The sequence below is a fragment of the Panthera tigris genome, chromosome E1 (assembly GCF_018350195.1).
Source record: "Panthera tigris isolate Pti1 chromosome E1, P.tigris_Pti1_mat1.1, whole genome shotgun sequence".
In the NCBI taxonomy this organism is placed as follows: domain Eukaryota; kingdom Metazoa; phylum Chordata; class Mammalia; order Carnivora; family Felidae; genus Panthera; species Panthera tigris.
Window position 1 is genome coordinate 19,107,536 of NC_056673.1, and position 23,505 is coordinate 19,131,040.

The following is a 23,505-nucleotide window of genomic DNA, read 5'->3' on the forward strand; positions in this document are numbered from 1 at the left end:
TTTTTGGTCAGACTGCTCCTACCCAAGATTTTACTTATTCATTTTATTGAGATAAAATTCACATACTATAAATATACTCTTTTAAAGCCTACAGTTCAGTAGTTTTTAGCATATACAAAAAGTTGTGCAACCATCACCACTAATACCAGAACATTTCTATCATCCCAGAAAGAAGCCTTATACCTGTTAGCAATCACTTCTTATTCCTCTCTCACCCTAGCTTCTGGCGACCACAAGTCTGCTGTCACTATGGGATTTGCCTTTTCTGGACATTTCATACAAATGGAATCATGTAATATGTGGCTTTTGTATCTGGAACATCTGAGATTTTTGAAATATTTCTTAGTACGTTTCTAGGTTTAAAAGTTTAGATTTTTAAAATCTTTCTGGATTAAAAAAATGTAGGGGCGCCTGGGTGGCGCAGTCGGTTAAGCGTCCGACTTCAGCCAGGTCACGATCTCGCGGTCCGTGAGTTCAAGCCCCGCGTCAGGCTCTGGGCTGATGGCTCGGAGCCTGGAGCCTGTTTCCGATTCTGTGTCTCCCTCTCTCTCTGCCCCTCCCCCGTTCATGCTCTGTCTCGCTCTGTCCCAAAAATAAATAAAAAACGTTGGAAAAAAAAAAAAAAAAAAATTTAAAAAAAAAAAAAAAAATGTATTATTTATTTATTTTTTTAATGTATTCTCTTTCCTGGGCATATTAGTTATGAGCTAACCAGTGTTAATGGTTGGTTGATACGTATCCTTCCATTCATATCTACTTGCTCGTAAAAACATTCCAATGAAAATACACGTACATGCATAGACTGGTGATTATATTTTAAAATGAAATCACACACACACACACACACACACACACACACACACACACACACACATATATATATATTTTTTTTCCCCTTTAAGTACTCTCTACAGCCAGTGTGGGGCTTGAACTCATGACCCTGAGACCAAGAGTCACATGCTCCACTGCCTGAGCCAGTCAGGAGCCCCAAAATGAAATCATTTTATACACATTCTGCAGCTTGCTTTATTTACCTTAGAGTGTATCTTGGCTCTTCCTCAAAATAGTTGTTAGAGATCTAACACATTCCTTTAAGTGTTGGATAATATTCTGTTACACTGATGAGCCTCATTTACTCAACCATTTGACGGTGAATGGATAGATTCTTAGATTTTTTTCAGGTTTTTGACTTTACATTTAATCCTTAAGTAAATATCTTTGTTCATATATTTTTGTTAACTGATGCTTTTAGTTCTGTAGACTAGAATTCCAAAACTGGGATTTTGTGTGAAGGACATTTGAATTTAAAATTTTTAATAGATATTTTTAGATTTACATTTCCCAATATTTATACCATGTCACATTTTCACCAATATGAATTAGAATGCCTGTTTTTCTGCATCCTCACCTGGACTACTTGTTTTTCAGTCTTTAAGGAGGTAAAAAAGAGCATCTCATTTTATTCATTGCATTAGTGAGGTTCAGGATCATTTCTGTTTCTAGGTCATTTGCATGTTTTCTTTTGCATGTCTGTTGATTCCCCCCCCTTTTTTTTTTACTAGTCTCTTATTAATTTATGAGACTGTCTATTAGTCTCTTACTGAATGATACCACATTTGATTTAGAAGAATGTTTTATTGTTCTAAATTGTTAGTTTTTTTGGAGATTTAAAAAAATTTAATTGTGGTTAGAAAATGGTGGTACGTATTTGCTTTAAAAGTGTCCTGTGGTCATCAGAGTAGAATGTATATCATTTTTTAGGGTACAGAATTTAATGTAAATGTTTAAAACTGCACTTAACAACTGATCTGTAGTTCTCGAGAACTGCTGTAGGGGCTTGAAAGTCCCATGTGAATATGCTGGGGGAAATGCTTAGTTTAGCTGTCTGAGCTCCCCTGGCCCTCAAGTAGCAGTATGCTCTGTTAGCGTGGCAGAACTCCTCCTAATCGTTGGTAATCACGCCTAGGTCTTTATTATAAAGCAAGCAAAGAATAAACAACAAATAGAACCCTTAGCAGACTGGATTGGGCTTTTATTTACACATTGTTGACTGCAAACTATATGCAAAGTGGTTCTGTTTTTCAGTTTATAATTTTTGTTATTACTATTTTATTGTTTTTTTTACTGTATTAGGGAAGGTAGTATAATGGCTTGCCACAATAGAACTTTATTATACTTATGAAGCGCTAATGAGCTGCTGATCTGAATAGCTCTGTGGGACGGCCCTCCTTTTTGTGGTTTCTTAGGACCTTGCACCGCAAAGACTGCCATCTTTAAAACATAGCTTCTATGGAAGTTGCTTCTATTCTGCTAGCCAGAAGGGAAGACATGGGAAATCATCCTGAGGATTTTGATGGGCCAGGCCTGGAAACATCACACTTTCATTCACATTCCATTGGGTAGAACTCAGTCACATGGCCATATTTAACTGCAAGAGAGCCTGAGAAATACATTTATATCCCCAGGAACCAAGGAATGAAGGAATTAGGGAAGACAGAGGGAGTCAAGGATGGCTTAGACTGCTGTCTCCCTAGAATTCCCAGTTATTTCTTTATGGGTGAAGAGCTGCATTTAAAGAGTACCTGTCCACTAGGAGAATAATGTGGCTATATGTGCTGCGAGAAGGAGTGTGGAACCTGAGTTGAGCTTGAAATAAGAATAGAACTTAGAAAAGAGAAAGAGATACAGAGTTGTTCAGGCCAGGGTGATCAAGAAAATGGATTGTGTACAAATGTTAAAGGTATGTTCAGAAAAGTTGCTTAGCCTTGAAGATGGAAAATTCATGCAGGCAGTGATAAGAAATGAGGATGAAAGGCAGATGTGAATAATCTGGAAGATACTGTGAGCCAGTTTGGGTTTAAACTTTATTCTTTAGGCAATGAGGAAAAGTCCAAAGTTTAGGGTTAAAGGTGAGATATGCAAAGTAGTGTTTTTGGCTGATAAAAGGAAAGTCTAAAGTGGGAGCTAGGTCAAAATAAATAGTTTAGCTTTTAAAAATTTTATTTATATTCTGGTAAAATAACCCAAAATTTATCCTTTTAACTGTCTTTAAGTGTGCAATTAAATGGCATCAGGTACACTCACATTGTTTTGCAACCATCACCATTATCTATTCGTGAACTTTTTATGGTCCTCTTAGATTCTGTATGTTAAACAATAACTCCTCATCCCCTCCTCCTCATTAGTCCCTAGTAACCTCTATTCTACTTTTGGTCTCTTGGAATTGCCTATTTTAGGTACCTCATATAAGTGGAATCATACAATATTTGTCCTTTTATGTCTGACCTATGTCATTTAACATAATGTTTTGTAGCATTATCCGAATTTCATTAGTTATTATGGCTGAGTAAATATTCGTGTGTGTGTGTGTGTGTGTGTGTGTGTGTGTGTGTGTGTGTGTATGTATACCACATTTTGCTTATATCCTAGAAATTTCTTGCGTGCAGTGGTATTTCATTGTGATTTTGATTTGCATTTTCTTAAGTTTTTAAAAAAAGTTTATGTAAGTAATCTCTACACTCAATGTGGGGCTTGAACTCCTGACCCCAGATTAATAGTTGGATGCTCTTCTGACTGAAGCAGCCAGGCCCCCTGATTTTCATCTTTCTAATGGACTAACCATGTTGAGCATCTTTTCATAAGCTTATTGGCCATTTGTATTTCTTTGGAGAAGGTGTCTATTAAAGTTCTTTGCCCATTTTTAAATTGAACTGTTTATTTTTTGTTGTTCAGCTGTTGGAGTTGTTTATATGTTGTAATCCCATATCAGGTGTATGATTTGCACATGTTTTCTCCCATTCAGGTCATGATCTATGGTTTATGAGTTTGAGCCCTGCATCGGGCTCTGCGCTGACAGCACAGAGCCTACTTGGGATTCGGTCTTTTCCTCTCTCTGGCCCTTCCCTGCTTGCACTCTCTCTCTTTCTCAAAATAAATAAATAAACTTAAAAGCAAACAAACAGTAGCGTTCTCACTTTTAATTCTGAGTTTTGGTAATTTAGGTCTTCAGTCTTTTTTCTTAATCAGTCTAGATAAAGGTCTCTCAAATTTCTTGATCTATTCAAAGAACCAACATTAAAAAAAAAAAAGATTATTTCTTTAGAGAGGGGGAGAGAGAGAGAGTGAGCAGGGGAGGGGCAGAGAGAGAGGAGAGAGAGAATTCCATGCGGGGCTTGAACTCACAAACCATGAGATCATGACCTGAGCTGAAATCAGGAGTCTGATGTTTAACTGAGCCACCCAGATGCCCTGAGAGCTTTCTTCTTTTTAATGTGAGCATTTCCAACTATAAATTTTCCTCTTAGCGCTGCTTCCACTGCATCCCATTTTTGGTGTGTTGTGTTTTCACTTTGATCTGTTTCAAGATGTTTTCTAATTTGTGCTTTTTTTCTTTGATCATTGGTGTTTAATTTTCATATATCTGTGAACTTTCCAGTTTTCTTTCTGCTGTTAATTTCTAGTTTCATTGTGATCAGAAAAAAATATTTCATATGATTTCAATCTCTTTAAATTTGTTAAAACCTTTCTTGTAGCCTAACATATGGTCTATTGAGGATATTGTTCATGTGAACTGGAGAAGAATATATATTCTGCTGTTTGATCAGTTCAGCTTTTGACATGTTATATTTGAGAATTCATGTAAGTGGAGATGTGAGGTTTTCATTTAGGAGAAGAGCAGAGGGAGAAATGTATTGATGAGCTGCAAAGAGGGCTTGAGATCACAAGAATGGACAACTTTTTGTGAGGAACAGAATGTAGAGCAATATTGGTATATCCTTAGAAGGTTGAAGGTTGAATATTGTCTGGAGTTTCAGAAAAGGATCGACAGTTTGGCATGGACCATGACTAAGGTAGTATAATATTTAGAAATATTTTGAAAGAGAATATGATCAGCTGAATTCAGGGTTGAGAAGTCAACTACCATGTTTGGGAAGGACTGTTTCTTAAGTCCTTTAATAATTCAACCAAGAGGGGCACCTGAGTGGCTCAGTCGCTTGAGCGTCCGACTTCGGCTCAGGTCATGATCTCATGGTTCGTGGGTTCGAGCCCCGCGTCAGGCTCTGTGCTGACCGCTTGCTCAGAGCCTGGAGCCTGCTTCAGAGTCTGTCTCCTTCTCTCTCTCCCCCTCCCCCGCTCACGCTTTGTCTCACTCTTTCTCAAAAATAAATAAATGTAAAAGAAAAAAATTTCTTAAATAATACAACCAAGAAAGTGAAGAACAGATTCTGATTCTGGGGATTTGAGAAACATGTCAGCGATGACAACTACCTAAATTTTGAAATAAAAAATTGGAAATATCAAGTATGTGGTTTTAGAATATGATTTTTAGAGGCTGATCGTTGGCTATTTTATGAGACAAATCTGAAATGTTAGAAACTTGGCATATTGTCTCGTTTCTGTGTTTGAATTCTGTAGAAGTTGTTTCTGGACAGCCTACGGAAAGCACTTGCCGGCCATGGAGGAAGCAGGCAGCTGACGGAGAGTGCTGCAATAGCCTGTGTCAAACTGTGCAAAGCAAGTACTTATATCAACTGGGAAGACAACTCTGTCATTTTCCTCCTAGTCCAGTCCATGGTGGTTGATCTTAAGGTAATTTGCTTTTTACTTCTCTACTACAAACTTTAAGAATACCTAAGGAAAAATAAACTTCCAATATTAGTATTATTATGCTAGATAGTTGTCAGAGATCATCACTAACACCGAAGTTCTGAATCTTCTTTGATGATACCTTCGGAGGACCTGCTTTTGTTGTTTTTGGGTTACTCAGACTAAATAAAGTGGCTTAGAATTTGACGAAAACACAGAATTAGCCAGTTTTCTTAAGTTATCATAAACATTCAGACTTGGTTTTACAGTAACGTAGAAATGAGGGCCTGAAAGGAACCAAACATGGTACAGCAAGCATTTTATCACCAATGAACCACAACGTTAGTGTTTTCTACTTCTTCTGGCAACTGAATGTTATTGCCCTCTGCGTGGATGCTGTGTTGATACTATTAAATACTAGTAAAAAAAAAAAAAAAAATACTGCATGACTGTTTAAAGGCTTTTGTTTTCTCTCGGGATTTTTATAGAACCTGCTTTTTAATCCAAGTAAGCCATTCTCAAGAGGCAGTCAGCCCGCAGATGTGGATCTGATGATTGACTGCCTTGTCTCTTGCTTTCGTATAAGCCCTCACAACAACCAACACTTTAAGGTGAGAACGTTGGTTTTTATCCAGTTATGCTTACTGATGCTGTTGATCCTTTCTTTATAAATATGAAAAGACTATGAAGATGAATTGGTATTTCTCAATATTATACATTAATATTAATTTTAAGACCTTAAGAATTTATTCTGCTTTTTAAAAACTTTTTTTCTGTTTCTTTTATTCTCATTTGCGCTACAGGATATTTTTCTCTTAGAAATAATATATGATTTTTTTTCTTTTCCCCTGTAGATCTGCCTGGCTCAGAATTCCCCTTCTACATTTCACTATGTGCTGGTAAATTCACTCCATCGAATCATCACCAATGTAAGTCCAAAAGGTATTGCTAAATTACTTAAAATTTTTTTCTTCCTTTATTTCTTTACAAGAAAGACATTCTTGGTTTACAAAATTTTTGAACTTAGATATATGGTATAGGAAGATTTCTCACAGGTGATTATATCTAGTAATTGATATACAGTTGTATTTTTCATATTTAGTTTCATATTCAATTTGGCCTTCCTTTATTGAGGAAGGTGGAGTTAATAGGATCCTTTGGAAAGATTAAACCTGAAATATTTTATTTGCATCAAAAGCCCTTGAGAACAGTGCCACTGAGAATATCCCCAAACTCTTTTTTTTTTTAAGTTTATTTATTTCCTTAGATGTGTTGGGGGGTGGGGCAGAGAGAGAGTTGGGAGAGAATCCCAAGCAGGCTCCGCCCTGCCAGCGCAGAACCCAATGCTGGGCCCCAACCCACGAACCACGAGATCATGACCTGAGCCGAAACCAAGAGCTTGACGCTCAACCGACTGAGCCCCCCAGGTGCCCCACATCCCCAAACTCTTTACATATTATTTTACTATTTCTAGCCTTTCCCCAGCATTTGCTATGTTCTGACTTGTCACCTTACCATTTAAGTTAAAAGCAGTAACTAACAATATGTTGTAGGCCAGTATGGTACATTTAGAATGGTGAGATCATATTTGATTGTACTTTTTAGTCTTCCTTAAATACGTGAAATACTAACACACTTAAATAGAGGTATTGACATGATACAAAAGCATATCAGACAAAATAAGCAAGTTCATTAAGAGATACTTGTGAAACTTTGGACTCTGATGTGGGTACATTAAGTAGAAGGATGATGAAACCTTATCAGATTTGGACCATGAAGTTAAAAAATTCTGTTTTTCTGATTATGAAAATAATATTTTGAAGGTTCTCAAGTGTTATTTACCATAGCTCTACTTTTATCCATTTATGGATATTCATAGTTATGTGTAAATTGGCCACATTTTTTCTCCCTCAAAAAGAACGTTAATCACTGATAACTTAGGTATATTTGTCCTCTTTATAGGCAAATTCCACTTTAAGAGTGTATCGCTGATGAATTAAGAGTACCTCCCCACATTTATTTGCCTTGGATGCGTTGAGCTAAATGAAATTCTGCCCACTTTCTTTGCTTTTATCCATCCCTGCAGGGCAAGAATAACTGTCAATAGAGCTGACTAGTGACACGTTTCATTTTCTCCATGGGCGCTAGCATTCTGGGCAGGGCAATTCCTTGCTGTGCAGGACTATCTAGTGCAAGGCCAGACACCTAGTATCCCTCATCCTCATTTCATTAAATACCGTTGGGCCTCTTCCCTCCTCCCACCCCCAGACATTGTGGGCGACTGAAACGCCTTGAGGGAATGATATGTTCCTCACTTGAGTATCATTGGATTAAATGATAGGCGTAAATAACGTGAAATGCTATTTATCCCCGAAGGGAAACTTTAATGAATCTGATTGCAGATAAGGTATGTTTGTATTAAAAACTTACAAAATTTTTACTTTACTTTTGCCAGGGTAATGAGCAAGACATTGTATCCTTAATGTTTACTTTCAGGGTCATTTAAGAAAAAAAGAGATGACTTCCCCCCCCCCCCCCTCAGGTTTATGTGTAATTCAGAATTTAAATATTATTATTTTTCTCCTTTGACTTATAATACTAAACACACTCCATTTATTCGAGTGGATGGTTTTACATAAATGCTTACAACTTGATTTAATAAACCCAAGTGTATACTTTTTTTGATTCTTTGTGGCTAGTTACTTTAATTGTGAAATATTTTTGTCTACAATCGAATACATAGAGCACTTTCAAGCATGGACTTGGCACTGCTGTAAGTGGCTGGGCTGCTCCTTTGTGGGTTTAAAGCATGCCTGGAGTGGTACTTCGTGCATGCCTCCATGTACACGGTGAAGTGGTCGTGCGTCCTTCTGTGCTCCGCTGGGTACTGCATGTGTGAGGGCGCGGTGTGTCTGTATCGGAGGTCACGTCTGTACGAAATGAAAAACCTGTATCGACTAACTTGACCTTTAACGAGTAACCTGCCAAAAGCGTAAATTTGAGTCTATAAAGTATCTTTTAAAGGTATACTTTAGACAATGGGTACTTTATCTTATTATAGGATGTTTGATAAATTGTTTCTTGTTAGGGTTGGTGTTTTTGTTTTTGTTTTTTCTCCTTCCTGTGGTTTGAGGCTAATAGATACTGAATCTGAAGTACTTTCTGACTGAAAAGGACTATTTGTAAAGTAAATATGCAAATTTATGGAATTGACTATTACAGAGTCTCACTGAAGACAGTTATGGAAATAACTTTGTCTTGAAATCACATGAAGTTTTTCTGAGATATTTGGACTCCTAATCTTAAATTTATTCATAGTATAAAATTTCCTTTTCAATGATTCTTGGTTCAATACACCTCATAAGTTCCTGCCTTCCATGGTTCTTTAGCCAAATTCACAGATTTTGTTTCTTATTATCACATTCTCGAGTAAGATAAAAGTTTTACTGATACGTTTTTGAGGGTTATGTAGAAGTGGTAATGGTTTGCAGTTGGTTTTTTTTTTTTTTTCCCTTCTGTGAAACATACTCATACTCCGTTCACAAGTACAGTGTTTAGGTCTAAGATCTTCTACTGTTTCTTCTTAAGAAATCTGCAAGCCTGTTCACTATTTGAATTTTATCATACTGTAAACATTTGTCAGCTTCAAATATGGTACTTCTAGTACGGTCACTTTTTTATTATGGCATGCTGTAAGAGATGAATTACAGTTATAAGATCTGTGTTACGTACTTAATCCTTACTGGCTTCCTTTGGGTTAAGTTAGGTATGTTGTTATAATTGGGAAACTAAAGAAATAGTAATACACATATCTGACCCAGGTATCTTAGCCATCAGCGGAACATGCTGTGGCTAGTATGGTACTTAGTATTCACTCTGTTTTGTCCCTTATGGCAGTTTGTTGTAGTTTCCTTATGGGTAGCTCCCGTACTGAGAATGACAGGACCTCTTCCTACCAAGAGGCTGGATAAGTTGTTCTCTCCAACACATTTGAAAATTTATTTAAGCAATCTCTTGAAGAATTGTCATAGTTTGCTCATACTATGTACTTGTAAAAGTATTGCCATTCGTTTGGCAATAAACGTAGTGTTTTTGAGGAAAAAAAAAAGAATGTCTATTTTCGTCGACTAGTTTCAGAACGGACACATTTAGTACCTGTGTAAAACACTATAATTTTTACCAACCACATGATGTCTAGTTTTTAGTGCGTATTTAATTTGAAAGTGTATCTTCAACTTTTATATTAAAATGAATACATTTTTATATTATGAAAGTCACTAAATCATGAGTTAAAAATCACATTATTTTATAAGATGCACCTGGTACCATGGTACAATTTCAACAGCTATTAAAGTAATGTAGTAGTTTGGATCAGGTGTTATATGGGATGCGTTTCTCTTTCGTTAGTTTCTGACAGGATATTATGGGGTCAGGAGAGTTAGTAGGACCTTTATCTCATTGCATTTTGTGATTATTCAGCCTTTGTCTCTTTAAGCCGATTAATACAAGCTGTGTAAATTAGTAAATAAATGGAGATCAAGCTGTATTGATTGCTTGGGCAAGTCAAATGACTGAATTGACCAGAGTTTAAAGAATCCATTATATAACCAAACTAAAATTTGATCATTTGTTAGGTAGGAATGAGCTTATGTAGAGTGAGGGTTGAGGGAATAGCAGTATCAACCGTACTTTCCAAAGAGAGTAGTATTTCTTCCCTCACAGCTTTGGGGCCCCTTCCTAAATAGAGTTCAGTATTCAAGTTGTGTGTCGTAAGTTGATTGTATAATTTACTACCCAGTAAATAGAGTTTCGTAACCCATAGTTGTAGGTTAAAGTGATATAACTTGATGCTGCTGCCTAAAATACTCTGACGATTATGGGTGAAGAAATTAAAAGTTGAGAATTTAACGAGCTTAGTTTTGAGTGAGAAGGAACCTGGGATTAGGATACGAAGCTCTTAAATCCTCCGCCTGTGTTAATTCAGTCATTCTCTCACGTGTCTCCTCTGCAGTGGGAGTGTCATAAACTGGATGCCTGTGTAATAACCTATGTGTTAAGTGGTCCCGTATGGCTTGCATAATCTCCATACATAGTGAACATTCATTTTTGTCCTGACCAATAGACTTTATAGTTTTATTCATTTTAGTAATACAGTAATTTTTTTTTTTAAGTTTGTTTATTTGAGAGAGAGGGCATGCACAGGAGGGGCAGAGAGGGTGGGGGAGGAGAGAGAATCCCAAGCAGGCTTCACGCTGTCAGTACAAGGAGCTGGATGTGGGGCTCAAACTCACGAACCTGTGAGATCATGACCTGAGCTGCAATCAAGAGTCGGATGCTTAACTGACTGAGCCACCCAGGCATCCCCATAATATAGTAATTAATTTTAAAGTTACATTAGACACTATTCAAATAAAATAGTCACTAGAAACTAGAATCAGAGCTAAATGGGTGAAACTGACAGAGATATTTACATAAAATAATTACATCTAAACAATATTTAGCTATGAGCAGTTTGTCCTTGTAATCATTAGTCTTTTCATGTATTATACCATCATTGCATATCAATTTAAGGTTATAGGTTTACTAATAGCTTTATCTCATTTACTAATTTTATGTTGTACCAATCACTGTTGTTTGTAGGCATATAAGTGATGGTTTGCCACATAGTCCTTCAACATTGTGTTGAACCACTAATCTTTCTTAAAACTTTGATAATAGCATTCTTATGTGGGAGAATATATACTATAAATGCATATGTTTCTGAAATGTGTAAAAGTTAAACTTAAAAAAAAAAAAAAAGAAAAAGATTGGCTACAGAATTAGCTTTCTAAAGACTCTTTGTTTTTCAGATTCATTGGCTTATCAGTGAGAAAAGATAGTCTCATATGCCCATGCACATGAAGTGGCAGTTTGTCTCATGTTCATTATTATATTTTAAAATACATGTATGGTTCGGTGTTTGAATTAAAGATCTTATTTGAAGACTTTGGAAATCATGGTGTGTGTTTGCATGGTCCTAGAAAATTTTTCACGGAAGGCTAAAACCTAAGACTACAGTGTTAACCAGAGCATGTAACTCATGCATATTTATACTTTTCTTCTCTTATGGTCTCTGTTTTTCTCTAGTCTGCGTTGGATTGGTGGCCTAAGATCGATGCTGTATATTGTCACTCAGTCGAGCTTCGAAACATGTTTGGTGAAACGCTTCATAAAGCAGTGCAGGGTTGTGGAGCACACCCAGCAATACGAATGGCACCGGTAAGAGGAATCGTGAATTTTGAATTCCCCCTTCTTCCTATTGCGTTTTCAGTGTCTCTATCCTATTCCTGTTTTTTTGATTATTTCAGAAAATCAAATGAGTCCTTCCGTTTCTATAAGTATAGTGATATGTTGCATCCTGCAGTATTGTTGCAATGCTAGCTAATGGTGTTTGTTTTTCACGATTTCAGCGAGTCGAACTTGTTTTTCTTAGAGAAATTTTCCCACAAAATGCTGTTAAAAATCTTAATTTCTTTTTCTTTCGTTCTCCTTTTTTTTTTTTCCCTTACTTTCTTTTTGCTGTAACTTTTCCTTACGAATCAAAATATTTTGGTTTGCTCTTCATCTTTGGGGATGAGTAGGGAAGCTGACTCCTGGGTTAGAGTGAATGTTTCTACACCGTTTTTGCCCACTGGATGCTGGACACTGCACATAGGAAATTAGAAATAAAATGAAACATTTTTATCTAAAATAAAATATTTCATATTTCAGCAAATGTGCTATCATTCAGCAAATGATAGGCACTTTGATATTGAAGTTCATGTTTAAACTTAGTAAAAAGAGTCTTTTCAAATGAGGTATTCTAACAGATTAGTATTCTTAAATGGAATTTTAAAACTCATATGGAACCAATTGAAACAGTTACAGGATCATAGAAGTCATTTCTTGGTATTTATGTATAGCAAGAGTATTCTACATGGCAACTCTTGACATTGATTGGTGGTGCTTTGTCTTCTGCTTCTTATATTCTATTCTTATTGGCTGTTGTCGCTCACATGATCAGATGCCAACCAGTCACTGTTTTGCATGGCAGTGGGCTTCTGTGGCTGTAAGTATGATCCATTGTAACTACCTCAGAAGAGTCCTTGGTTTCTTTGACTTTTCTGTGTATAGTTACTGTTATAGTCACATCATGTCATTTCAAATGAAAACGTAGCATGTTTTTACCTATTGGAAAAACATTTTTTGGTAAAAATTGGTAAAAAATTTTTTCTGGTAAGTTAGCCATTTCACACTTATAATTTAAATAGCTTTCTCCTCTTTTCCCAAGTTTCCTTAGTCAATAAAATATTTTGGTTCAATACAATTGTAGTTCACTCTTATCCAGTTGTCAGTAGTTGTTTCTGAGGATTATTTATCTCAGATGTTCAAATAGAGAAGTTTGCTATACTGAATACTTTATGATTATTTAGTCTAAGAAATTATAGCCAAAGAACATGGAAATTATGTTTTATTCAATAAAATAAATAAAACACAAACTATTTTTAGTTGACTTTTTGTGATGCCAAGTACTTAATTTTTTAAAAAATTGAAAATTTCAATCTAAGTTAATTGGAGGTAAACATAAATAATAGCTACTTAAATGTTAAATAACTAGACATCGTTTTACAAGTTGTCTTGGAAAATGACTTAAAATAATTTTTTAACCATTCATTCTAGATATCCTATAGTAAATAGAACTTTGACTTTTTAAAATTTCTAATTCTTCGGGCAGAAAGTTAATGGCCTTCAATAGTAGAAACTGGTAGAAAGTTAATAGTCACTTCCACTTTAACTTCAGTATCCACTTTACCAGCCATCTGCAATTTCACTTCCTGTGCATGAGGACTGAAAGAAAGTGAAACGAAATTAGTGCTTTGAACAAAGACAAAATTTGACTGGTAGTCTGAAAATGTTCCCTACATTTAGAAGTTATTTTACATCTTAGCCTTACTTATTAACTGATTCCAGGAGCAACATACTGTAGTACTGAAAGTTCATAAAAACCACAGCTAGACTTCTTTTGGTCCAAGGACACCTATGATAAGAATTGAGTTTTTATTTCCTATTATTCTCTGAAAGTGTCAGTATACATTTGATTTGTGAAATCATTCTTAAGCTGTTTACTTTCATATCATTATATATGAAATTTTGTGTGTATGTATGTGTATGAATATGTACTATATGTGTATATGAGGTTATACATAGTGGCTGAAGGAGGGTTTTCTGCCTGATATTCTTACCGGGAAAATTAATTAACAAATTTAATCTGAAATAATTTTTTAGAATAATAAAATTTTACTATTGAGATGATCTTTAAGGTGAATCTTTTCCCTTTTAAACCTGGTGCCGTGAACAGTCAGACAGTAAATGTGGAAATTCTGAGCTCCCCGACAAGCTGCCGGGCATAGTGTTAACACCAGGGAAGCGTGATGAGCTAAAAAGACAAGGCACTTACCCTCACAGAGATGCCAGTCTTGTAGCTCTTGCTTGAGCACTTATTCTTTTTTTTTTTTTTTTTTTTTAACGTTTATTTATTTTTGAGACAGAGAGAGACAGAACATGAACAGGGGAGGAGCAGAGAGAGAGGGAGACACAGAATCTGAAACGGGCTCCAGGCTCTGAGCTGTCAGCACAGAGCCTGACGCGGGGCTCGAACTCACAGACTGTGAGATCATGACCTGAGCCGAAGTCGGACGCTTAACCGACCAAGCCACCCAGGCGCCCCGCTTGAGCACTTCTAGTAAAGAGCTCACCACAGGTGGCCCTCAAGCCTGAAACATAGGAAATTTGTAATAAGTGGTTTAAATGTGTGACATCAGGGTTTCTCAACCTTGGCACTGTTGGCATTTTTAAATGTTGTAGGAGACGGTTGTAAGGGACTATCCTGTGTTCTGTAGAATGTTCAGCAGCATTTCTAGCCTCTACCACTACATGCCAGTAACACCACCCCGCTGGCTGCTGGTCTTGAAAAGCAAAAATGTCTCCAGACATTTCCAGTTATCCCTCGGGAGACAAAACTGCCCCCAGTTGAAAACCGCTGTGTTAACATGATATGTTCAGTGCGTTGTCCTCATTTGCATTGCCCCAGATGTTGTGTCTGCTTCTTCCATAGGACAGCACTGCAGATATTTCAGTAAAGTTATCTTGAACTCCTGAGGTTTCTTTTTTTAAATATGATTTTAGAATTGGGAGGGGTTTAATTATTTCAGCTTTCTTTAAAAGCTTGTGGGCATGTGTGTGTGTGTGTTTGTGTGTGCACGTGCGCACGCGTGCTGTTTGATCTGTTTTTACCGCTGAGGAGACTGAGGCACATAAAATGTTTAGTGAATGACAGATAGTCATGATTAGTGAATAATTGCCATTCTTTCCAGTGCCTGTCCAGTTCTTTAGCTGTCTTACCTCATTAGTGCATTAGTTTGATCAAAGCAGGAGCTCCATCTGGCTTGTCCAGCACTGGGTTCCTGGCCCCCCAGAACGCTATCTGGCACGTAGTAGGCATTTAGTGCATATGTGTTGAATGAGTGAAGTAATTTCTTTCCTGATTTGCTTTTAAACCTCTCCTCTTGGGGCGCCTGGGTGGCTCAGTCGGTTAAGCGGCCGACTTCGGCTCAGGTCACGATCTCGCGGTCCGTGAGTTCGAGCCCCGCGTCGGGCTCTGTGCTGACAGCTCAGAGCCTGGAGCCTGTTTCGGATTCTGTGTCTCCCTCTCTCTCTGCCCCTCCCCCACTCATGCTCTGTCTCTCTCTGTCTCAAAAATAAACGTTAAAAAAAATTAAAAAAAAAATAAAATAAAATAAAAAATAAACCTCTCCTCTTCTGCTTCTCTTCTGGAAAGGACTCAAGCTAACATTTTTTTTTTTTTTCCAATTAAAATGACATATGAAGATCTGCTTTTAGTGTTGCAGATGTGGTATAATTGAAGAATACCATTAACCTGCTGTGTCTGCATATCGTGTTTCTACTAATAATATAGTCTAAGATTACATTGTTTTCTTAGATTGAGCTCTTCATCACTTAAACTCTTTAGCCTTAACATACACACAATGGGCCATAGTTTCTCCATTTTATACTTTGGTAATATTTTTAAAAGTTTGAAATATTTTTCTTAGCACTAATCGTTTACTGTTTTAAAACTCGGGTAGCCTATTAATGATAGCTGTATGAGTTTTCACAAATATGTGTGATTACTGCACATTTTGCTTCTAAAGGAGATATGCTCTTACATGCCTGTAATTTAGTCATAGTCTTAAATAAGGTGACAAATGGTTTGGGCCCTTAATAGACAGCTGCATACTCTGATTAATGAATTTATTCCTGGGCGCGACTGCTTCTCTTCTTTGGCCAAAGTGCGTGTACTATGTTGGATTCTTACTAATATCTGCAGGATGGAAGGTCAATAAATTAATGGATGGATAATTTTTTTTTTGTTTACATTTCTGGTTAAAAATGTATTTCTTCTTTAGCATGCTGTTCCGCCTTTTATAGAACCCCCTAATGTCCATTAATTAAAAGGTATTTGAATTGAAAACTTTATTTAACCTTTTCAAGTCAGTGCTGGAACAGAATTTATATGCTGATTCCTGAGATGAAGAAATGACACAATTAAACTATTATTTACTGTTAGAAAAATGATTACCGAGTAAAAGATAATTATTAAATCTGTTAATTGTTCTCTGATCTGTGTTCCTGTGCACTTGGTTGTGTCAGGGAAGAACAGTTGCACTTAGTTACATCTTAGTAAATATTTGTTCCATGAGAGTTGATCACCTTGATCTAAGGTGTTAGCATGACTTAGAATGAAAGAATAAAGTTTAATGGGAGCAAACGGTAAAAACAGAATTGATTAAATGCATTTGGTAAGATATTTGCTGTGGGAATATAAATATGCAAGCAAACAGTATTTCTGAGTTTTGCTATTTCCTTTCTATATTGATATTCTTGAGCATTGATGTGGATGTTAGGTAGTAGTTCTTCCCCTTTGAGGACCAGAACCCTTCAGTGTCCTCAGGCATACTAACAAATGCGTCTTACACTTAGACGTGGAGAATTGTGGCTGTGTGTTACAGATGTGCATCTCTGCTTTTTACCTTTGAAGGACAGCCTATTTACTTGGACATTTTTATTATGTGTTCATAGCTGCTGAATATCCTGTTATCTGTATATTTGCGATTTTTCCCTTATAAGAAGCCATACAGGTACCCAACAGGCATATGAAAACATGCTCAACGTCACTAAACATCAAGGAAGTGCAAATCAGAACCACAATGACATATCACCTCACACTAGTCAGACTGATTAGAAAAAAGACAAGAAATGACAGGTGTTGGCAAGGATGTGGAGAAAAGGGAACCCTTGTTCATTGTTGGTCACGACGTAAATTGGTTCAGCCTATGGAAAATGGTATGGAGGTTTTTCAGAAAATTAAAAATAGAGATATTATACAGTCCAGTATCTCCACTCCTAGGTATTTATTTGAAGAAAGCAAAACACTGATTTGAAAAGACATGCACTGCTATGTTTGTAGTAACATTATTTGCCATAGCAAGATATGGAAGCAACCTAAGTGTCCATTGATAGATGAGTGGGTAAGAAGATGTAGTTGTGTGTATATACACACACACACACACACACACACACACACACACACACACTCTGGAATATTATTCAGCCATAAAAAAAGAATGAAATGTTGCCATTTGCAACAACATGGATGGACCTAGGGGGTATTATGCTAAGTGAAATAAGTCAGAGAAAGACAAATATCATATGATTTTAGTTGTATGTGGAATCTAAAAAACAAAACAGACTGATAGGTACAGAGAACAAACTGATGGTTGGCAGATGGGACGGCAGTGGAGTGATCAACGAAACAAGTGAAGGGGATTAAGAGATACTTTCAGTTATAAAATAAGTAAGACTTGCTGGAATACACAGCATAAGGAATATAATCAATAATATTGTAACCACTTTCTATGGTGGCAGATGGTAACTAGACTTACTGTGGTGACCATTTTGTAATGTATATAAATATTAAATCACTATGCTATACACCTAAAACTAGACATATTTTTAAACTAAAAGTATTAATAAATAAAGGCATATGTGTCAAAACTAGATATTTTATGTCCTTTTAAAGAAAAGGGGGAAATGATTTATAACAATAGAAAGAGGTGGTTTTGTATCCAGAATATAATTGTTGAATTTTTCATTGAGTAACATGCATAATTATGGTATCAGCACAGCATCTACCGCAGTATCTCTGTAATTGAAGCACATTTTTCATGATTTATCTTTGTCAAAGGCTTCTTTCTTTGTTTTATCAATGTTCTTCAGGCAAAATACATGCATTCTGTAACTCAAGAGAGATGGAATGCCATTGAAGGAAAAAGCAGAACTTACCATTGAACTATTAAGTACAGAGACCGACCATATAGCATATTTCATCAATTCTAAGAAGCACTTTAGTTTTTAACATTTCTGAAATTGGGAACACATCTTATTTGGTGTCTTAGAGTTGACAGTGGTTTTTCATTTCTTGTGGTACATTAATGATGCATCTTAGTTAAATTAATGTCATAGATTCTCTGAAATATTTGTGTGTATTTGTGTGGGATAAATGTTAAATGAATTGCTCAAAGGATGTATTTGTGAGAGCTATAGACTAAATATTTTATCCCTAATGTGTCTACAGTTTGGAAAATTGTTCTACATAGGAGTCAACTTGATATTACAGTGTTTAGTATTTTAAGGAATTTTCATTTAAACTTTATTAAATACATTATATAAGAATAATATGAATGTTACAAAAATAGTTTCCATTTGTTTTTTATTTAAATTGAATTTTTTAATTTTTATTTTTAAAATATAATTTATTGACAAATTGGTTTCCATACAACACCCAATGCTCATCCCAAGTGCCTTCCTCAATGCCCATCACCCACTTTCCCCTCTCTCTTACCCCCCCATAAACCCTCAGTTTGTTCTTAGAAATTTTATTTTATTTTAGAGAGAGTGAGAGAGCACGGGGGAGAGGGACAGAGGGCGAGAGAGCAAGAGAGAATCCTTCCAGAGGGCGAGAGAGGAAAGGAGAGAGAATCCTTAGCAGGCTTCTTGCTCAGCGCAGAACCCAATGTGGGGCTCGATCCTACAACCCTGGCTGGGATCATGACCTGAGCTGAAATCAAGAGTTGGTCACTTAACCAACTGAGCCACCCAGGCACTGTCCCAATTTTCATTTGTTTTTTAAGCTTAATAATATTAACCTTATACTTACTCAGATGTTTCTACTCTTACCATACATACATCTGTGGTATAAAATGTCTGCTTTTTCAAAGCTTTTTAATAATAGATTTATTTTTAAAAAGTTAGCTATTTTCGTTAACCTGATATCTGATTCTTACAAGGTGATGACATGTTTTTGTTTTTATTTGTAGAGTCTTACATTTAAAGAAAAAGTAACAAGCCTTAAATTTAAAGAAAAACCTACAGACCTGGAGACAAGAAGCTATAAGTATCTTCTCCTGTCCATGGTGAAACTCATTCATGCGGATCCAAAGCTCTTGCTTTGTGTAAGTATTTTATACGAGAGGTCTTGAAATTACTACAATAACTTAATTTGGTTTAAGTGAAATGCCAAGACCTTGGAGATCATTATTAGCTAAATAACACTCACTGACCCTTTCTGCTCATGCTTGAAACCTAAGACACCTGTAAGAAAACTAACTTAGAAGTTACATTTCTCTGATACCAATATAATTCGATCAGATTTCTTACCCTTTTCCTCAGTTTTCCTTGTCATTAAACTAGCATGTTTTTGTGAGATCTTCTTTCTTTACTCTGTTACCAGGTTTGTGTTATTTAGACATTATGCTGGGGTGGTGGTGGAGGTAATGAAGCAACCATAAATCCGAGTGCTTTCTCGTGGTCGTAGTTGGTTTTTAAGTATCCAGTTGCTATTGCCAAACCCTTTATTTTTTTTTTATTTCCCTTTCTTCCTGTCATCAACCTATTATCACTGGCTTTGCCTGGAAATACTGTATTGGAAGGAGAAGGAGATGGGAATGGGTATGGTTAGCACTTAATTTTTATCCTAACTGCTTTTGCAGCCTCAGATGGCATTCCTGAGGGCAATACTGTGGCACACAGTAGTTGGGAACTAACAGGTAAATGAGTGATAGTTACGTGAAGTGGTTAAAAGCATGGGCTCTAGAGACAGACTAGTTATGCGATTTGGGTGACTTAACCTCTCTTAGTTTTCTCATAATGATAATAATAGTACCTATCTCAGATTGTTAAGCTTGAGATAGTACACTCATGCTTTTAGGAATAACGTTTAATAAATGCATAATAAGCACTAAATAAATGTTAACTATTATTATTATTAATAATAAAATGCAGTTGACATCAATATTAATGTTATTAATGCCCCAAGTATGACAGTTATGTATGTGAAGGTCATAGGATAACATGTTTAAGCTTTGTTGAAGTTTCTCCAGTCTCTGGAGAGCAGCATCCAGAAAAATTTCTTGCTGTTTTGTTTAGCAGTAGGTTTTATAAGTGCTAAGGTGCTTTCAAATTACTACATATAGGAGTTCATAATTTGATGTCCGTATTTTCAAGAGTTCTGTGAACCCCTTCAATGAAAAAAAAGTGTAATGAGTGTTTTTTTTCTGCAGAGAAATGAGAGGGGAGAGACACACACACAGAATTTCTAAAGGGATTAATAATGCCAAAGGAAGGCCTGTGATATTTTGAACTCTTTGAGAAGCCCATCCAAATTTGGGAGTCTAGTAGAATAAATTGTTAGAATTAGGCATGGAAAATTTCACAAAATCTTACCAGGGAGACAGTAAAAGTAATCAAATCCCCTTTCTCCTCATGTCTTTGTGTGTAGCACAAGTTATTTGTGGTAATATTTCATCATACATTTAATAGAGGACCAGCTCTCTGCATGGCTATAATTCAGGGTAAAGAATGCACCAAAGTCACGAGTGCCGTCAGTGTTAAGTATTCCATTATTCAAAGAACAAGAACTTGGTCTTTTCCAAGATTGGAATTTAGTAAGCAGAGTCCATTTAAAATTGAAATTATTCTCTTTGCTGCCATCTAGTGGTTAGGCAACTTTTCTCAGCGTAACCAAAGGTAAGTTAAAGTAGATTCACTGTATACTTAATTATTTTCTATTTAAATCTTAGTAAATAGGAGAAATGTAGGAGTAACTTAAGTGATGTCAGTCATGGTATTTTTAAAGTAACACAATTTAATATCTTTCATCTCTACCTTAATCCATATTACTCTCATGTTGTCTAGCCTCCTCTAATTGTCCAGCTAACATCCTCTCCTACCTCCCTCTAAACATTTCTTTGCACCAAAGGTCTGGTGATCTCTTTAAAAAGCAAATCTTATCATGCCTTTTGTCCAGCTTAAAATGTGTTAGTTGAAATTGCTCTTGGAATAAAGACCTTTTGGTCTCCAAAGAGACCTACAGGGGCATGCAGAGTCTGACTCCTGCCTGCCCCTACTGCCACATCTAGCATTATATTTTTCTTTCTTTTTTCTGTAGTCATGATGGTCTGTTCATTCCATCTTACCACATTCCTTCATACCTGCCCCTGCTGTTTCCTCTGCTTATGATACACTTCTCTTTCCTCTTTACAATAGTAATTCCTGCTAATTTTGAGCTGTGATCACTGCCCTAAGGAAGCCTCCATGAAATTGTGCCACATTTCTCTATCACGGTGCTCATAGCAGCTTGTAGCTTCCTAGTTCTTATCTCATTTGCAGTTTTACAGTTGTTGGCCTGGTTATTTTATTGATGTTTGTTTTTCCCACCAGATTACATGTTCCAAGAGGGTAGGAAACACTTTTTTAAAAATATTTATTTATTTATTTTGAGAGAGAGAGTGTGCATGCATGCACAGGGGAGGGGGGAGAGAGAGAGAGAGACAGATTGACAGACACCCAAGCAGGCTCCATACTCAGTGCAGAGCCCAATGTGGGGCTCAGTCTCACAAACCATGAGATCATGACCTGAGCTGAAATCAAGAGTTGGATGCTCAACTGACTGAGCCACCCAGGTGCCCCAGAAACACATCTTTTCAACTTGTTATGTCTTTGGTATTCAATAAATGTTACTGAGTTATTTGTGAACGAATATAAATTTTATAAAGTAGGCTAACAGTTGTGAATTATACTCCGGGATGAGGGCTTACCTTAATCATTATGGCGGGAAAGAATCTAGTTAGCAAAATGAAATAGGGACACAGGTTGTATTGGTCTCACTTAAATGAGCCATATGTTCGTGAAGTGTAAATAGATGCATCCAAGCTACAGGAAGCATTTTAGTCTCTTAAGGTAGACGTGTGCATTTATGTACCCCGTGGATGTGCTTTGCTTAGTACCCAACGTTTTTCCACAATGAAGCAGACTGCAGTGTGGGTATCTGGAGGTGTGGATTCCAGCCTTGGACGGCCTAGAGCGGTCCTTTCTACCAGACCGGACCTGTTCTTTGCCTTTGAGTGCAGTCATTTGTAAGATTAAAACCAGTAAGCTCCAAACCAGAGGTGTAGTATTTAGCCAGTGTAGTGTTGGTGAAAAAAATTACCTGCTCCTTATATATAAGGTATAATTTCTTAATTAAAAAGCTAATACTTAGTTTTTGTTTTCTTTTAATCAGAATTTTCTCTGGACATTATTCACATGAAGGAACAGTATAGATGTAGATTAAGCGACTCCTTAACAAAAGCAGTTCTGACTTTTAAAAAATTCCCCAATTATTTTATCGAGATATACACACACCATTAAATTCACTATTTTAAAGTGTACAATTTACTGGTTTTACTACTTTTACAAGATTCTGCAGCATTACCACTATCTAATTCTAGAACATTTCTAGAACATTGTCATAACCCTAAAAAGAAGCTTAGTGTACCCATCAGCATTCACTCTCCATTCCCTTTTCTCTCTGGCCCCTGTTAGGTGATAGATACATTTTTTTAAAATTGAAGCTTGCTTTTTTTTCCTTGCAGAATCCAAGGAAACAGGGGCCTGAAACCCAAGGCAGTACAGCGGAATTAATTACAGGGCTCGTCCAGCTGGTCCCTCAGTCACACATGCCAGAGATCGCACAGGAGGCAATGGAGGTAAGGGGAAATGAATTCTGGGCTCTTGAAGGAAAGCTTGTAAATGTATATGTTCTTCATGTTTCTTTGGTGTGTGGTGTCTACGATAGATGTCATTTCTGGACATCTGTCAGAGAGAGATGGCATTTCTAGAAGTGTGTTTGTGTCTGTGTGCTGTTTTATGAACTCTGGAGAAGGAAAAGGTTTAATTGCTGTATATCTCATGTAGCAACAATGTTGTGCAAATTATGATGCTTAATTTAAACCCTCAAATTTTTCTAATTGCAGCTGGCCTTTTGGAGTTTTTTAAAAATATGTATTGAATTTTAAATTTGCATCTAATTCACATACCATAAAGTTTACTATTTTAAAGTGTGCAATGCAGTGTTTTTCAGTATATTCACAAGGTTGTGCAGCCATCACCACTAATCCTGAAACATTTTCGTTACTCCAAAATAAACCCTGCCACTCTGCATTCTCCTGTTACCCCAGTCACTGGCAACCACTAATCCCTTTCCTGTCTTCATAGATTTGCTTATTCTAGCCATTTCATATAAATAGACTCATGAAATATGCGGCTTTTTGAGTCTGGCTTCTTTCATTTAACATGTTTTCGAGGTTCCTCCATGGTATAGCCTGTGTCAATACTTCATTCTTTTTTATTGCCAAATAATATTCCAGTGTGTACACATAGGGCCTTCTGTTTATTCATTAGCTGATCACATTTGGTATTGTTTGTGCTTTTTGGCTATTATGAATAATGCTGCTATGAACATTT

The 23,505-nt window shown here is 36.4% G+C and overlaps 1 protein-coding gene across 9 annotated transcripts in view; it reads left to right on the forward strand.

Moving 5' to 3' along the window:
• NF1 (neurofibromin 1) overlaps nucleotides 1-23,505 on the forward strand; it is a 319,551-nt gene that overhangs the window by 146,346 nt on the left and 149,700 nt on the right. For all 9 annotated transcript variants that reach the window (XR_006211074.1, XM_042966177.1, XM_042966176.1 and 6 more), the window contains exons 9-14: nucleotides 5,416-5,589; nucleotides 6,075-6,197; nucleotides 6,441-6,515; nucleotides 11,713-11,844; nucleotides 19,041-19,175; nucleotides 22,635-22,748. Coding sequence is in view for 8 of the 9 variants with exons in the window: in XM_042966177.1 (XP_042822111.1) it covers nucleotides 5,416-5,589; nucleotides 6,075-6,197; nucleotides 6,441-6,515; nucleotides 11,713-11,844; nucleotides 19,041-19,175; nucleotides 22,635-22,748 (753 nt within the window). In the remaining variant the exon portion in view is untranslated. The remainder of the gene's footprint in view (nucleotides 1-5,415; nucleotides 5,590-6,074; nucleotides 6,198-6,440; nucleotides 6,516-11,712; nucleotides 11,845-19,040; nucleotides 19,176-22,634; nucleotides 22,749-23,505) is intronic.